Genomic DNA, 19,068 nt, shown 5'->3' with positions numbered 1-19,068 from the left:
ACAATGCAGCACATGCTTAATAATAAAAATTAATTAACAAAATTCTAGACAATTTCAATAGTCTTTAACTATTTTAATCAGTAATCTAATCTTAAGTGTAATTAAAAAAAATCTAATATGAAAGCTTAAGTTACGTTTTGAATATCCAATTTCAGCAGACGTCTGAATCTGTTTAAAACACAAACATAGTCTTCTTCCCCCATAGGAATTATAAACACTATAATAGGATGAAAGCAAATTTATTGAAAATAAGCATGTAACACAAATGCATAAACAATATTTATCTAACACTTTCATTATCAGGAAGCATTTAAAAGTAAAATATGTAGTATTCAAAGGGGTTCATGGGTAATGACAAGTGTGAGTTAATGCAGAAATGTGTTTAGCAAAAGAAAGAAGATTCATAATAGGTAAAACACTGTGATTACATCAAACTACACAACAGTGACTCATGTGAGTGTTAATAATGTTAGCACTTCGTCTGCTGTAGGATAAACACTCCACAAACAAAAGCTAATCTGGAAAATCTCCTCCATTTTGGGAAACACTTGCTCATTGTGTTGGTTCTGGTGCTCCCTAGTGGACACTTTGGAAACGCCTTCTCTTGCTTAATTACACACAGAAAACAACTTAGCTGAAGCACTGAGGGGCTGCGAGTATTTCTACTGGCACTAGATTTCTACAATCCTCCATTTTAAAATCTTCCATAGAGTTTGTGAATATGTATTTTACTTTTAGACAACTGGTTGCCACTTTTTTTAACATTGGAACATTCAACAGTGTGAGCTGTTTTCCTTCTCGTTTCTCACCTCATTTCTTCTACAGCATATGCTCAGTGATTTTTCTGCTGAAGAAAGTCTTCACTCTTTGAAGCTGTTGCAGTGTCTGTCCAGTGAGAGGCAGTCTTGCTCACACATACTCTTTGTTGCTGCCGTTGGCTGATCGTGTAGAGTTACTTTTAGGATATTTTGACACTTGTTTACTTCGAGGGCAAGAGGCAGCCAACATGGCTCCACCGAGAACATCAAGAAATGAGCCACCCCAAGCAATGAAAATGGCTGCTCCAAACTCAAACCTAATGTTAAAGAAGAAAAAAAAAGGTTAGAGATGCAGGCATGTAGCCAGCCTATTAAAAGGGTGGTTCTTTTTTCTTAACAAGTGGAGTTTGTAGAAATTATTCTCCTCAATTTCTATTAAATTATAAGGTTCAAATACTGCATTTCAGTGATATTTTAAGCACTAATCTTTGCTGCATCAGCTTGTCAGATGATGATCATAATCACACTTTTTGATGCAACCAAAATATTTCCTATCATTTTGTCAATTACTATTACTATTTTAAACAATGTGAGAAATGTGTGTTTAAACTAAGTTATTACAGTTTTATAAATAATGTTATGAGATTAAAATTTTAAATAAAAAAAAATAACAAGTACTTCTTTTTAAAATACAAATGTAATATCATGCATCATTAAAACTAAATTTAGCATTGTACGATGTCTAATGTGAAACATTGTGATGGACGATGGCATCGTCATCATAGGCGGTGGTGAATTAATTATTTATGAATAATTAATTAATTCATAAAGTAATCATTTGTAGCCTACCTTTCTAACTACCTGACCCACATGATTTTTGTTTTACCCATAACCAAATCATAAATAAATAAAGATAAGTTACACACAAAAGATTTTAGCTAAAATTACTAAGTACAAGCATGAAAGCGAAAGATTGTAGCATTGAACTGACGCTGTGACACGATACTTGATAGATTCAAAAGACAGAAGAGTCGTTAGATAGAGTCAAGATTACTTAAATATCCCCTTTAACAACTACAGACGTAACTAAAACCAAGGCGTATTAGTGTAAACGGGGCCTAAGGGGGAGATCACACTGAACACGACTTTTGCGTTGAGAGGCTCCTTTTTTAATTGATTTCCTAAACGGCTACAAGCGTCGTGCGAGCTGCTTATGCGCCCTGCATGCCTTGCCTTTTAAGCACTTTATTTTTTCTAGTCAACAAAAAGGCATTGTGCGTTTTTGGAACGGAAAGGCACGTTCGCTGTCATCGGCCCCTTAGTGTGTATTTTCCGTGAGTGGGTTGCTGCTGCGAAGGGGGTGGGCTGGAGGATTGCGATGCTGGCTCACCATCGTGATTTCTATCGGCCATTGGCGATGGATGATGGCATCGTCTATCAACCCAATTTATATAAAATAAATATTTTATATTATTTTTTATTTATATAAATAAATATAACATTACTGATCGTGATATTTAGGAAGAAAGACTTCTGATTGTGTGATATAACTTGAATCATTTCTTATAATAAAAAAAACTTGTTTTAACTTTACTGAATTTACAGAGAGATTCTAACTGAACTCTAACATGTTTTTTTTTCACAAAGTGAGTGCTTTTGGCCTCTTAAAATGTGTTTTTTGTTTGTTTGTTGTTGACTTGATAATGTCAGTTAAAAACAACGATTACCATATTATGGTAAGCGATAAATATTTCACAAGCCTGCTGTATCATTTCATTTGAAAGTGTTTCCTAACCCTGTCCCTGGAAGCTACCCAACGCTGCACATTTTTGGATGCTTCCAAAATCAATCCCACCCAATTCAACTCATCAACAGAAGAAGAGCTCCAAAACCTGAAACGGGTGTGTCAATAAAGGAGAAACAAAATGTGTCGTATTGGGTGACGTCCAAGAACAGAGTTGGGACACTTTGCTCCAGATATTGAGCAAAATAAAATTCTTTGCACTCACTTGGTGTTGACTGGAGTGAAGGGGTTGTAGAACGCACGGATCACATTATGGGCAAACCACGAGCAGGCGACAACTGCGCAGAGGGCTACAGGGAAAAAAATGCAGAAATTAGGGCTGTGCTGATATATTGTATGAATGAAATAAAAACTATATGGTTTTATGATGTTGCAAAATACACGGTTTTAGGTAGTACTTTTTCATCATTCACCAAAGGCAATTTTACACATCACCACATTGATCACGCAGGCAGAAATGTCAATATCAGCATGAATAAAAAGTCACAAGCATTGTATTTATCATTTTATTTAGCTTATATAAAAATGTTGGGCCTGCAATCATTAGTTTTTATAGGAGTATTTTATATTTGTACATTCTTAATTAAACATTTATTCTAAATAAAACAAGAAGTATAATAATATGCATCATCAGGGCCTAGTTTTTTGAAAAAATTTACCTGGATCAAATTGGTCCAGATTTGAAAATCCCATGTTTTGCTAACCAAGATTAACTGATCTATCTTATTTTTATGCCAGTTTTTTAAAGGAACATGAGGTTGGATAACTCTGATCCAATATCAAATTTCAGGATTACCAAAGAGCCTTAAATGGAACCAACAGTGTAGCCTACTGGCTTAGCAAAGAACAACAGGTATGCAAAATACCAGTGGCCACAAACAGCCATTGTTTGTTTTAATGGTGAGAAACAGAAACACAGTTAACAGCAATTAACATTTTACATTTTTTAGTTTGTTCTAATACAATACTGCTTTGATACTGTTTTGCTGTTGTTGTTGTTTACTATATCTCTTTAGATGTGGCATGCTTCATACAAGCTTCAAATATGAATGCATTTATATATGATCAGTAACCATTAAGTCTGTGATCATTCACGTAAGAAATAAAACATTTTTTATTCTATTTGGTTTATTTGGTTCTAAAAAACATAACTGAATCCACCCTTCTGATAGGATCAGGATAATCCTGTTTTTTTATGTCCATCAAATAGATCCCAATCTGAGTTTGAGCTGAATCAAATGTAAAATTGAATGACATGGTCTGATCTTAATTCAAAATCCCTCTGTTACTTTTGAAAAACCCATTTCCAAGATTTGATCCGATCTGTGATCCAAAATCCCACTGGGTTACTTTTGAAAAACTGGGCCCTGGATATGAGCTGACATATTGTGATATGAGATTTTTTTCATAAACCAGTCTTTACAATGCTTTCACACTTGCATCACTGCATCACACTTAAATCGAGTTAATCGAGTTTGTTTTCCCATTTTGTGCAGTTCATTTAGATGAGTGTGCACCAAAAGTTGTCCAAACAGGCGCACAGAGAACTGCTTGGAGAGCTTTCAAATCCGAGCGGTTTCTTTGTGGTGAGAACATGATGTGAACTCGAAGAGACCCAACTGCAAAAAATACTGTGCGTTTTTGGACTAAACCAGCTGCTGTAGTCAGATGAGGGCAAGTATTTGGTTACAGTGCTTTAGCAACAGCTCCATGGCAGCTTGCAGTCAAACATCTGGAGTGACTTGCGATCTTCACCATTTGCAGTGATTTAAACATTTTTACAAACTACATCTGTGTTTTATTGTTGAAACGTATTATGTGTCTGAAGTGATGCACACAAGCTATACTTAATATATGATAAAGAAAGATAAAATCAGCCAGTGCAGTTCATACTAAAAAGCATCATGTTCTCTGCTGGATTTTCTTCCTCATTGTTTACTTTTGGGAGATCCGATGGAATATTTGTGTACATTAAAGTTCATTGTACACTGAATCTGTAATATTCATCTGAAATTTTTGCACATTCAAAAATAAATACACACTGCCTCTGAAACTTTGATCAGTCATAATCTTTTTTACATTTATTAAAAGTGTTTTGAGAGGTGTTTTCACAATTCGGTGTAGGGCTGCACAATATATCGTTTCAGCATCGATATCACAATGTGCATTTCATCTGCAATAGTCAGAGCTGGGGGGTGGCGGTGGTTGAGGGTCACGGAAATCACTTTCAGTAGGGGGGAGGGGTTGTGATGGTCACGGAGATCTGTGGGGCGGTGGTAGAAAACGAAAGTGACCGCCCTCATTATTATTATGCCTCATTATTAACGCACATGTTTTTAGGGCCTGACAGAGTTTATTTTATTCTTTATTCAATACTTTATTCAGGCACAAGTCATTAATTCATATTCTTTTCGGCTTAGTCCCTTTATTAAACAGGGGTCCGCACAGTGGAATGAACTGCCAACTTATCCAGCATATGTTTTACGCAGCAGATGCCCTTCCAGTCGCAACCCAACACTGGGAAGCACCCATACACACTTGCATTCGCACTCTTACACTTCGGACAATTTAGCTTACCCAGTTCACCTATAGCGTATGTCTTTGGACTGTGGGGGAAATCAGAGCACCCGGAGGAAACCCATGTGACAGGACAGCATGCCAAACACACTTTATAATCAATCATAAGCTAAGTGTGAACTCTTGAATTGCAGATCAACTAAATATTGCAATTTTAGATTTTTCCAATATCGTGCAACACTATTTCAGAGCCAACGTTCAAGCGTAAACCAAACTCCAAAATGCTGTCACTTCCAGCACAAAGCACTTTATGACAAATAAAATACGTAAAATAAAGACAGAATGTGGAAGATGGTTGAGAACCACTGCTGTAGCTTATTGTATATTGGTTTCAATTCCTGGCCCCCACATTTCCCCTGCTGCCGATTGTAGAGTGTGTATATCCATAGTGCTTCCATTCTCTGTTTAGGATTCATTTGCTTACAGTAAAACTGTGTAATGTGGCTAACTTAAGTTAAATAACCTTTGAAATGAACTCTTTGAGGAGCATCTGGAGTGGCTTAGTTGGTAGCACGAACGCCTTACAGTAAGAGGGTCGCTGGTTCGAGCCTCGGCTGGGCCAGTTGGCATTTCTGTGTGGAGTTTGCATGTTCTGTTCGTGTGGGTTTGCAGTTTGGGAAATATGTTTAATGACACATCTGACCAACAAGCGATGTGGATGTTGTCACATGACTGAATTTTGGTTAATTTCACTTGGTTATAATGACTAAATAAACCGAAGAACCACAGGTGTGGAAGCACCCTTAAAGACAGATCTTTCTTTCTTCGCCAGTCTCTTCAAAGCATTAGCTAGCCAGTTTTCTTTGATGTTGTTTGACCCCTAGACTGAGAGTGATGTTGTAAGACGCAGGCTGATGTTATGTAAGAAGAGTTCAAAGATGTTTTTACTGTAAACTAGCTTAAGCCTGCTTGAACAGTCTGTCTCAGTGTCTCACTCACCTCCTACAAGAAGTATGATGCCTCCAGTCATGGCCGTGCGAGTCTTACGAACTTTGTCGTCAGCTCCACAAGTGGTGCACTTCATGCCTATACTGGCCACACCGAGACCAGCAATGGACACAATGATCCCCACAATCATCAAAGCTCGGGTTGCTTGAAGGTCACCTAAAGGGTAGAGATGGACAAAGTATCAAATGGATGCAAATACTTAAAATCTTAAGAAGGATTGTTCACCCAAAAATTAAACATTAGGTGACTTTTTACTCTGTATTGGTCAATCACCATGAAGAGGAATCGGTATTTGGTATCGGCTCCAAAAATCTTGATCGGAGCATTAAATTTCATTCATTCATTCATTCATTCATTTTCTTTTCGGTTTAGTCCCTTTATTAATCCGGGGTCGCCACAGCGGAATGAACCACCAACTTATCCAGCACATTTTTTTACGCAGCGGATGCCCTTACAACCGCACCCATCTCTGGGAAACAGCATCAAATTTATATAACAAATTTAAAATGAACCAAAATTATGAGTTTCTACTCCAAAAATTGTATGTTTATAATGTGACTAAAAATGAGCTCAAAGCGATTTTGTGCCTTCTTTAAGATTGTTTTAGTGTCAGAGATTTGGGGTAAACACTTTCAGAAGAGGTGCAGAAATCTCTCGGATTTTAATACAAATATCTTTTATTTGTGCTTTAAGAAAATGACTAAATTCTCATTTTGAGTTAATCTTATTTTAATTATTAATTTAATTCTTGCCTTGAAGTTGCATTTAATGAGAGCAAAAATATTGCACACCCATTAACAAACCACTGTTAATAAAGGAGGCCAACGTAAAGGGTCTATTTAAAATCTATCACTTTGATAAAACCCCTGAAAGAGCAAGGAAAAAGCCATTCCAACAAGAACCAGTCTGTGCCAGTGCATTCCTGTACATGTGCACACAAAAACCACCAAGAGAGGGGCAGGGGTGTGAGCTGTAGTGAAGTGGAAGAATTATTCCTCTCCTTTATTCATTAAAGCACAATAAGGCATCTCTTGCCAGGCACAGAAACACAGTCAGCTGTGGAATTCAGAGGGTCGCACTTTATCCTCCTACTCCCACTCTAATTCAACCTGCTGTCAGGTGCAGTTCCAGCCTGTTTCAACTGGAAGTTTCCTGGAGTTTTCCTAGAAATGACCCCTGAACTGAGCCCCACAGTAAAAACATCAATTCAAAATCAAGATGGAGGAAACTACACTTGAGGTAAATCACAGTTTTGGAGGATCTATTAATCTGCACAATCTGTTGTCATCCTGCAAACTCTTAGGAGAGATGTGAGATTGTGGTTTTCTATCCAAGTCCTTTAGGAACAGGGAAAGTTTGTGTGACAGCCATAAACTGAAACAATCAATTCACAATTCATTACTGGTAGTTGGGCGTGTTAATAAAAATACCCTGGCAGCTATAAAAACAATGGGCTTCATTTTTCCTGGAGAAACACAGGCTGCCTGCCTGGTTACATTACAGGCATACAGTAGATTGAAACTCCCACATCCATTAATCAAGCGCAGACTGGAAACAGCAGCGCTGTTTATTTGAGTGTGTGTGTGAAGAACAGAGAGTTCCAATAAACACCTACTGTATATATTTACAGTATATTATAGGACAGGCCATTTGAAACAATATACATAATTAATTCTATATGAATGAGGAGTTTTTTTATATTTGTGAATTTTGACATCATTATTTTTGTCACATTTATTATTATGACATATTTATCTGCCGTGAAGGGTATAGTTCACCTCAAAATGAAAACTTACTCATTATTTACTCACCCTCAAGTGGTTTCAGACCTGGTTTATGAGTTTGAACACTAAAAAAGTTTTAGAAGGAAGCTGAAAACCTGTAGCCATTGACTTCCATAGTAGAAAAAAATATGGAAGTGAAACGTTTTTATTTAATAGAAGACAGAAACTCAAACAGGCTTGGGACAAGTGAAGGGTCAGTAAATGATAACAGCATTTCATTTTTGAAAGAACGGCACCTTTAAGAAGTTATTTAAAAGTAACATGAAAAACTGATTAATGTAAAACAATGTAACCTATAAGAAATATAAAACATTAATAGATGATAATATGGATAAAAAAATAAATAATTGAGGACTTAACTGTAGCACTGCACAAGCAATTATATATGCTAGTATATTTTGTAAACAAAAGAATTGCATATAGATAGATAGCTAGACAGACAGACAGACAGACAGACAGACAGACAGACAGACAGACACTTACTGTCCAGCTGTAGAATGGAGTCATAGATTTTGCACTGAAGTTGTCCGGTGCTCTGAAACGCGCAGGACATCCACAGTCCCTGGTAAGTGGCCACCGCGGTGATGATACTGTCCCCAACATACGCGGACATCTTCCACTGGGGCAGGATGGTGCCCACGATCAGTCCAATGATGCCAATCAGAGAGAGACCGAACCCAAGCAACTGAACGCCCGAGTTTGCCATTTTTATGAAGCTTAAATGGCAAGCTGAGCAACAGTTGTCAATAAACTTTAGAAAAACGTCGATAATCCCGTCTCCTGTCCCGCACCTGTTCCTCTCTGGAGGACCGCTCAGACTACACTGACGATGAAGCTGTGGAACATTTATCTCTTTTCCCCAAAACAAAAACTAGCTGTTAGCCACGCAGCTGGAGGTGTTTATACCGCGACACAGATGTCAACTGCAGTCGAAGTGTTGCATAAAATACTGATGCCGAAGCGCGTTCTCGAGGGAATGACGGAGTAACGCTGACTGACTGATGCGCGATTGTGCCATGCGGTGTCGTGACGTCACACCACACAAAAACACTCACAGCATCCTTACTCAAGTTTTACAAAATAAAAATAAAAAGAAACTGGAGGGTAAGAAAGAAAAATGAGATGTGGTGTTTTATACTAATAACGAGAACTTGAAAAAAGGCCAACATATTTTAAATTAATATTATTAGGAAAGTACCAAATAAGAAAAAGTGGGCTCAATGGAAATAAAACTTTTCATATTTTAAAAACGACTTTATATGAATATAATCATTTCATAACAATCACAAAACCAGACCTTTCTCATTTTGTTCCTTTGTTCTTAGGCTATTGAAATGCAGTGATGTTTCTTTCCTGTTGTATTTGTTGCATTCAATTAAACAATTTTTTGCAACTCCACACATCATTCATTATTATTTGTGTGTGTGTGTGTATATATATAAAAAAGTATTTATATACACACACACAAAAGTATATATATATATATATATATATATATATATATATATATATATATATATATATATATATATATATATATATATATATATATATATATATATATATATTTACACTCACCGACCAGCCAATCACATGGCAGCAACTCAATGCATTTAAGCATGTAGACATGGTCAAGACTTAAGACGATCTGCTGCAGTTCAAACCGAGCATCAGAATGAGGAAGAAAGGTGATTTAAGTGACTTTGAACGTGGCATGGCTGTAAGTGCCAGACGGGCTGATCTGAGTATTTCAGAAACTGCTGATCTATTGGCATTTTTATGCACAACCATCTTTAGGGATTACAGAGAATGGTCTGAAAAAGAGAAAATATCCAGTGAGCGGCAGTTCTGTGGGTGCAAATACCTTGCTGATGCTAGAGGTCAGCGGAGAATGGCCAGAGTGGTTTGAGCAGATAGAAAAGCAACAGTAACTCAAATAACCACTTGTTACAACCGAGGTATGCAGAAAAGCATTTCTGAACACACCTAACCTTGAGGCAGATGGGCTACAGCAGCAGAGGACCACACAGGGTACCACTCCTGTCAGCTAGGAACAGTAAACTGAGGCTACAATTCACACAGGCTCACCAAAATTGAACATTAGAAGATTAAAAAAAAACATTGCCTGGTCTGATGAGTCTCGATTTGTGCAGCGACATTCTGATGGTAAGACCAGAATTTGGGGTCAACAACATGAAAGCATGGATCCATCCTGCCTTGTATTAATATATATATATATATATATATATATATATATATATATATATATATATATATATATATATATATATATATATATATATATATATATATATATATATGAAACTTTTTTTAGGCTAAATGGTGTAAATGGGTTTTTTGTTGTTGTTTTGTTGTAAATTGTTTTTGTTATAGCAGCTAAGTCTATAAATAATATTCTATAATTGAGATAAAATACCTTTTATTTGTGTGCTGCGGTAATTGAATCGCAATAAATAAAAAAGATAAATTCCAGAAACTTGATTTTTACTTATAAGCACCTTACAAGACAAGCTTTAAATGTAACAAAATCCAGTGGTGCTGCGCTGTTCATTGCCTTTTATGAGGGCACGTTTGTCACGTCTGACCATTCCATCAGGTGACCTCTGCATTTTTCAGAATCGAGGAGAAAAAAACCTGGAACACTGTCAACTATTGTTTACAGTACAGAGTTGGCGCCAATGCTACAATGACTGCTCAAAGATAAAGAGGAAATATCTGTAATCTGAGGACAAATAGGACGGAAGCAATAATATTCTGTAAAGAGGAAATGATTTTCATTGCAGAGATACCTGACATGCTTTAAAAGTAACACGATTAAAAATGACTAAAGTTTTTTTTTATTATTGGCATCTGTTCTTTTAAGCTTTCACGTTTACAGGTGTGAAATGTGTCTTTACCTGGGGTTTATGTGGTGTTTAGAATGACAAAAACCAGGCAAATGATCAGACGCTGATTGAAAATAACCAAAACAAACTATCTTTTTTTTTACCTTGCAGGGATTAATTGGTCACCTAATGAATAACAATGTGTGTTAACACAATAAACATTGTACATTTTGATTTCACAAAGACTTAAAGTGCAGTGTCAAAAGCATAAAAAATGTTGGCATCTTATTTTACTGTTCAACTGAAGATAAAAAAAACACCTTAAATGGGCTGTGGATGAGTATCTAATAGCAGAAATAAAATAAAAGGTGAACTTTCCATTTCAGCAATAAGCTTGAGAAGATGATACGTAGGAAAGAAGAATAACAGTTGGAAGATATGGAGGATCTTTGCTACAGTAACATCTTGAAATTACCACACAGCACCCCGGTCACCCCTGGTAACGTGATTTATCGGTTACCCTATTGGCCAGTTCCTGAGCTCTGGGCCAAGTAGCCTTGACACAGACACACAAAAGAAACTTTGACGTTTTTTTCGAAGCTTCTGTCCCCACCTAGTTCCAGTAAACAGACGACACACAGTATAGGTGGTGGGGGGGGGGGGGGGGGGGGGGGGGGGGGGCAGACAGTGCTAAATCAGCCCAAAAGAAGAACAGAAAGCCCCTTCATGGCTTTTCTTCTGGCTGGCTCCAGTGATTTTTTTGAAGTTTATAGACAGAGTGAAAAACAGTGATTAAACTGGTGTAAGCCTCCTTAGAAGCCCACTGAACCGTTAGCAATAAAACACACAGACCTCTGGTTCCCCCTCAAAAGCAGTGACTCGGCTAATGAGCTTTTCTTATTTCATTATTTCTTACCGCTTTCTTGCGCATCTTACATATATGCAGCTAGGTGCCTTCATGGAAATGTAGGTACAGGCCAAACTGATGTAATCGAGGAATTCAAAGGTCTTTTTGCTATTGCAGATTATATAAGTGGATTATAATTGTTGTAGTGCTAAATAATAGTGTGGGAAGTGATGTTTGTGACATTTTTTGAAAAAAACCTAATTTGTTTTTTGCAAGAACACACATATTTAAATGTAAAAATTGGTCAAATTAATAATTAATAATAATAAATGTAAAATTTTATGAAATATGAAGGAGTGGCTAGGCTATGAGTTACCTGTAGGGTCACGGCTATGCCTTCTGGGAGACAAACTAGTAATATGTAACATGTATCATATGTATGTGTAGTGTGAAGGTTCTTTGTTCTTGGCTGCTGAACAATAAAAATAAGTTTTTATAAAATAAAGTTTTTAAAAAAATTATAAAAAATGTATAAAAATAATTAATGATGATTAATAATAATAATAATATTAATTAATACATCCTAATTTCTTACTCGTATACACTGTAAAAAGCAACCAACATTAAATTAGGGAAAACAATCAAAAACATCAAAAGTCATGTTGTTTCACATGTTCAAGACTTATAAAAAGATCAAAGGTTAAAAATTACTTTTTAATTACCTCAATTACTTTTTATATTGAAAATACGTCATTGTGTGTGTTTTTTTCACCAAATCAGTGACATCATTTGTAAATTTGACAATTAAAGAGTTAAAATCCTGTAATTTTCTAAGCAATTTAGTGGTTTTGATCAGGACTAAGGTTGATTAACAGATGTATACAAAAAAAAAAAGAAAATGAAAAAATATGTATCCCATGCATTTTAACAGCAGTTTATTCAGTGGATGTTTTCATCCCAAACATAACAAAAGGGTAGTAAATTTCAGTGTATTGTTGAGTTAAAAAAACAAAAACTATTTTCATAGGATGAGGCAACAACATTCATATAGTACTAGGAGTTTGTAAAACTAACAATACTGATACTAACATCTAAAAACTTTATTTAATTTCATGGGACCTTTAACTTTTATAATTATGCACTTAGTTCATTTACTTAATCATTTTGAGGCAGTGTTTACTCAATTTTTTTTTTTAAGTCAACTAATCTCTTTTTACACTGTAAGGGGGAATGTAAAATACCAGAACGGAGCTACTTGAATTCAGCAGTCTATAATGAATGAATGTCATTTCAGAGGTAGGCACAGTTATTATATTTTGATTAATACAAAAGAAATTTTCTGTGAAATAATGTGCAAAAAGTCCAGAAACATAAAAATAAATGCATTACTGTATGTATTAAAAGTTTCTTAACGTTAAACTTTTGTAACTTCCATGTAAAAGAAATATTACAATGTAAAATTTCATGCCACAGTAAAAGATCCAGCATGTCATCTGGACTAAATATTAAATTAGCTACCGTTACCTAAAGAATACTATTGTATATTCAGCATAAATTTATTTTAAACATGATGCCCCATTTTTGGCTCTGTCTTACAGATCTATGCAGATTTTTACATCTTTTTAAAAAAAAAATTCCTAAAATAATTTGAGTATTGCCACAATGACTACTGAAAAACAATGGTAGTTAATATTTGAATTTATAAAAACGGTGATTATTTTTTGTGTATTGAAAAAAAGGCAATGGAGCAGCCATCAGGTAATGCTGTTTAGACATGACTGGCCATCAGTTCATTAACTGTACTGCAAGTCTGGCTAAGCATAGTTACAGCATGCTTGTCAGATTTCATATCCTAATGGCTCAATGACGAGTCAGATACAGGAAGGATTTAACAAACCACTGCTGGCAGACAGACAAGAGCTGCACACAAGGAGAAGAAAAAAACAAAACACCGGTATAGTTTTCATGATATAATTCTCTAGGACATGAGAGATGCCACGCTTCTCAAAGCGAATAACTGCAAAATAAACCAACATCAATTGCATAAAAAAGCTACAATGTACAAGCTCGCTCTGTTTTATGAACAGCGAATGTGACAAAACAGGTAGTTCAGAATATGCCAAGAATGTTTTCTTAATATTTCTCTTAAAAAAAAAGATAATTATACAATACATATACAGTCAAAGACAAAATTATTCATACCCCATGGCAAATTCTGACTTAAACCTACACAACCAGCAAGTTTTTTTTTTTTTTCATGACAATGACACAGGCTTCTACCAAAAGATAAAACAACAATGTACAAGAGGCATCATTGTAAAAAAAATTCTCAGCTTTTATTTACATTTGAACAAAATCTCAGAATTTGCCAGGGGAATAAATCACTTTGGGTTAGACTGTTTATATATATATATATAGATGTGGCCAAAGGTGATGTACAAAGAGGGCAGTTGCACAATAACCACTTTTAACTGCCCCTACAAGTTTATTTATATCCATAAAATGTGAGAAACAATTAATATCGGAAAGAGAAATCCCCTTGAGAAATGTATTTAAAGGGTTAGTTCACCAAACAATGAAAATTCTGTTATGAATTACTCACCCTCATGTTGTTCCAATCTCCTGAGATCTTTGCTCATCTTCAGGAAACAAAAATTTTAATATTTTCAATTAAATCTGAAAGCTTCTTCATCCTCCAGTAGATGTTCAAAGTCCAGAAAATGAACCAAAAACATTGTCAAAACTTTCCAGGCGACTTCAGTTGTTCATCTGATTTTATATGAAGCTCCAAGAACACCTCTGAGCACAAAAAAAAAAACTGTTAAAAATAAATAAATAAATAATAATAATAATAATAATAATAAAATCTTTGTTTACCAATGTTTTCTCTTATATAGACCATTTTGAAGAATGTAAACAAAATCAATGGTCCCAACATATTTCCTGTTGTACATATTTCATTTCTATAGCTTCCGAGAATCCAAAAAGAGCCACATATTGATTACTAATGTTATGATGTCTGTTTTAACATTAAGTTATGATTGAATTGCTTCTTGTTACAGTTATGAAATAGTTTAATAACAAGCAGGAAATGTTCATGGCCCAATGACATGACCACATTGAAATGGTCTATACTCTATCAGGTCAGGGTGTGTGTTTAATATGGGTAATATGACATGTAAAAGTAAGCACACACCCTGACCTGATGTGATTTTTTTGGTGCACTAAAGTGCTCTTAGAGCTGCATATAATTACAGATTATAACATAAATCACATGGAATGTTTTGACAATGGGTTTTATTAATTCCTTTTCTGGACTTTGAAATCGCAGGACTGTTGCTGTCAATGGAAGATGAGGGAACTTGAGGCTGAGTAATTAATAATAGAATTTAGATTTTTGGGTGAACCAAACTGACATCATTATTTGAGAAAAAGGCAAACTACACTTTATCAAGGAATAAAGGTTTAATTTTACTATATAAAAAAATAAAACACTTAAAGGAAATTAAGCATGTTGTGACCAACATAAAATCAGTTATTAGTATTTCATGAGTTCATTTGTTTAGCAGCCATTCTCTGGCAAACGGCTCAGCAAGCAGGTTTCCATGCCTTATCACAAATAATAACAATCAAACTCAAACTAATTAAACAACACATGCACGATCTGCTTTAATAAATGTATCTAACATCATGTGTGAATAAAGGGATGAAGATTTTCTTGAACATTACTTGTAGCCACTATTGTAGGTGTAGATCAGGGCTTGATAATTCCAACAAAGTTACTGAAAGAATTGCTACCTGTTATAGGAGAACCTCTTCTTAACATTATCAACTCTTCTTTATCTTTAGGCCATGTTCCAAATCCTTACAAGTTAGCTGTTATTAAACCTATTATTAAGAAACCACAACTGGAACCCAGCAACTTAGCTAATTATAGGCCTATTTCAAACCTTCCATTTATATCTAAAATACTAGAAAAAGTTGTTTCTGCTCAATTATGCTCCTTTCTGCAGACCAACAATGTTTTTGAAGTGTTTCAGTCAGGTTTCAGAGCTCATCACAGTACAGAAACTGCATTAGTGAAAATAACCAACGATTTACTCTTAGCTGCTGACCAAGGGTGCATCTCGCTATTAGTTCTACTCGATCTTAGTGCGGCATTTGACACCATTGACCATGGTATCCTTATTAATCGCTTAAAGTCTACAGGTGTCCAGGGACATGCCCTACAATGGTTTAAGTCATACTTATCTGACCGTTACCAGTTCGTAAATATAAATGGACAGCCCTCACAAATCAGCCCAGTAAAATACGGGGTGCCTCAAGGATCAGTTTTAGGCCCTTTACTGTTTACAATATACATGCTACCCCTGGGAGACATTATTAGAAGACATGGGATCAGCTTTCACTGCTATGCAGATGATACTCAATTATATATTTCAACTAAACCTGACGAGACGTCTAAACTGTCCAAGCTAACTGAGTGTATTAAAGATGTTAAAGACTGGATGACCAACAATTATCTTCTCTTAAACTCAGACAAAACAGAATTATTACTTATTGGGCCTAAATCCTGTACACAACAGATCTCACAACTCGACCTACAATTAGAGGGATACAAAGTTAGCGTTAGCTCTACTATAAAAGATCTGGGTGTCATATTAGACAGCAATTTAACTTTTAAAAATCATATTTCCCATGTCACAAAAACTGCTTTCTTTCATCTGAGAAATATAGCTAAGTTACGAAGTATGCTATCCATCTCAGATGCAGAAAAGCTAGTCCATGCTTTTATGACTTCTAGGCTGGACTACTGTAATGCACTGTTTGCTGGCTGCCCAGCATCCTCTATTAACAAACTTCAATTAGTACAAAATGCAGCTGCCAGAGTTCTAACCAGGTCTAGAAAATTTGATCACATCACCCCAATTTTATCCTCCTTACACTGGCTGCCTGTTAAGTTTCGTATTGAATTTAAAATATTGCTTCTTACATATAAGCTTTAAATAATCTAGCTCCTGTTTATCTAACCAATCTTCTGTCTCGCTACAATCCAACTCGCTCTTTAAGGTCTCAAAACTTAGGGCTTCTGGTAGTACCTAGAATAGCAAAGTCGAGTAAAGGAGGTCGAGCCTTCTCATTTATAGCTCCTAAACTCTGGAATAGCCTTCCTGATAACGTCCGAGGCTCAGACACACTCTCCCAATTCAAAACTAGATTAAAGACCTATCTGTTCAGTAAAGCATACACTTAGTGCACCACTTAGGGGGCTTCCACACAGGTTATGCATCTTGCTGATATACACTGTGAACATCAGCTACGCTAATTATTTTCTTTATTCTCCATTTCCACCTGGGGATACTCTTCCCGAGGCCCCCAGACTATGCAGAGTCACTGATTCGATCCAAGACCAACGACGAGATGATCCCAAGGTTTCCATATCCTGGACCTGGCCGAATCCTGAACAACTACTGCGATGGTCATGGAGGAGTGGAGAACATGAGACTGTTTCCTATGACGCTCCAGAGACAGACGAGTCTTCGCTGAGGCCAGCTTCCAGCCTCCGCCACTGAGACTGCAGCTCTGCACAAGACGTTTGGCCAGCGGAGAAATTAAAATGGTCGTGCCCAACTGAGTCTGGTTTCTCTCAAGGTTTTTTTTCTTCACTTCCGCCTTTAGTGAAGTTTTTTTTCCCTCTCCGCTGTCGCCCCTGGCTTGCATGGTTCGGGATCTGTAGAGCTGCGCATCGATGGATTTGCTCTTCAGTGTTTGGACTCTCAGTAGTGATTATTAAACCACACTGAACTGAGCTAAAGTGAACTGAACTTGAACACTACAAACTGAACTACACTGTTCCTATTTACTGTGACCTTTTATGTGAAGCTGCTTTGACACAATCTACATTGTATAAGCGCTATACAAATAAAGGTGAATTGAATTGAATTGAATAATGAAGAATGGCCCGGGGTCAGCTTGAAAGACACTCAGAACAGTTGGCAGGTTTGTCAGTTGGTCGTGGCTGAATTATCACAGAAGCCTTTTACTTCATCAGTACATTAAAGATTTTTTTTAATTAAACTGTGGTTCTTTGGTGATTCATACAATCTATTTAGAGCCAGAAGAAACAATTACTAGCTGTGATTCAAACAATAATAAACTTAATTCAATCAATCACCAAGGACTTTCAGCAAAAAAAAAAAAAAAATAGTGTTCTGATAAAGAAAAAAGTCAAATACATCTCGGATGACCTTAAATTTAAACTACACTGCAAAAAAAATCATAAATGGGCAGTTTTCTGTATTTTGTATTTTTTCTTGATTTTTTTTATTTCCCCCATTTATTTATGCTTTTGTATTGCATTATTGGACCTTGATCTTACTTCCAACTTTTAACCTTTTAAAGTTCAGAAAAGGTGACTTTTGTTAACAGTTTTAACATTTTAAAGTGATATGTTGTCTAGGTTGGTGTTGCATAGTATTATATAAAAACTGCCAGTACATCTTCTGTTACTGTACAGACTCATTTCTCTATATATTATTTCTATATATTATTTCAAACTACTAAAATGTCAATAAAAGTCACTTAGTTAAACAGTGAAGTTGTATTTTCAACATGAAAAGTCGACATTTCACAATCGTAAAAAACTGAATACCCTAGTGAATCTCAAAATGCAGAAATGGTTACTTAACAGATAATTTTAACAGTGTATATTTAAATTAAATGCCAAGGACTAAGCAGTGTTATTTTAGTTCTCATTACTCATTTCTGTTTTGTATCTGGACGTCTACAACCTGAAAAACAAAGCAATATTTTCATTTGATTTGCATGTTTTGTTTATTTATGCACTTAAGCTATTGCTTACAATGTAAAATTATTAAATATTATGTTGTGAAATTTACCTCACTGCCTACAATTTATGGAGTAACAACAACTTTATTTATTAGAATAAAATATAACAATTTAAAGAATTCGACCTTTAAAAAAAATCCTTAGCTTTGAGCCCTGAATAGAAATATTAATACTAGTGTCTAATACATGATGCAACAAATGATAAGAGCAGAAAATGTTGGAGTTAAAAGAGCTTGACAATTCCAAATGCACTGTCATGGAAACATTTGATTACCAACAAGACATTATTAAGGAAACTTAAAAGGAACAAAAAGAAATGGAAAAAAAAGAAATAGAAAAGGGAAGAAAAGAAATAGAAAAGGGAAGAAAAGAAATAGAAAAGGGAAGAAAAGAAATTGAAAATGGAAGAAAATAAATAGAAAAGGGATGAAAAGAAATGGAAAAAGAAAGAAAGGAAATGAAAAAAGAAAGAAAATAAATAGAAAAGAAAATAAACTAAAAAAAAGAAAGAAAAAAAATGGAAAAAAGAAAAGGAAAAAGAAAGAAGTAAAAGAGAGAAAAGAAAAGGAAAAAGAAAAGAAAGAAAAAAGAAGAAATTGAAAAAATAAAAGAAAAGGAATAAGAAAGAAAAAAGAAAAGGAGGAAGAAAGAAAAG

The 19,068-nt window shown here is 35.4% G+C and overlaps 1 protein-coding gene across 1 annotated transcript; it reads right to left on the bottom strand.

The window, feature by feature from the left end:
- Positions 1–223: 223 nt before the first annotated feature.
- cldn7a (claudin 7a) lies at positions 224–8,859 on the bottom strand. Its single transcript, XM_056461244.1, has 4 exons — positions 8,355–8,859; positions 6,079–6,243; positions 2,768–2,852; positions 224–1,075 (listed from the first exon to the last, which is right to left on the bottom strand). Exons 1-4 carry the CDS (start codon positions 8,575–8,577, stop codon positions 910–912), a joined length of 639 nt encoding a protein of 212 aa, XP_056317219.1. The 5' UTR covers positions 8,578–8,859; the 3' UTR covers positions 224–909.
- Positions 8,860–19,068: the final 10,209 nt, after the last annotated feature.

This window comes from Danio aesculapii, chromosome 7, assembly GCF_903798145.1.
Source record: "Danio aesculapii chromosome 7, fDanAes4.1, whole genome shotgun sequence".
Classification (NCBI taxonomy): domain Eukaryota; kingdom Metazoa; phylum Chordata; class Actinopteri; order Cypriniformes; family Danionidae; genus Danio; species Danio aesculapii.
This window is presented reverse-complemented; position numbering and strand designations above follow the sequence as displayed.

Coding starts and splice junctions, on each gene's coding strand:
- cldn7a (XM_056461244.1), bottom strand. CDS start 8,577: ATGGCAAACTCGGGCGTTCAGTTGCTTGGGTTCGGTCTCTCTCTGATT. Junction 6,244..8,354: donor CTCCATTCTACAGCTGGACA/GTAAGTGTCTGT, acceptor TCTACCCTTTAG/GTGACCTTCAAGCAACCCGA. Junction 2,853..6,078: donor CATCATACTTCTTGTAGGAG/GTGAGTGAGACA, acceptor TTTTCCCTGTAG/CCCTCTGCGCAGTTGTCGCC.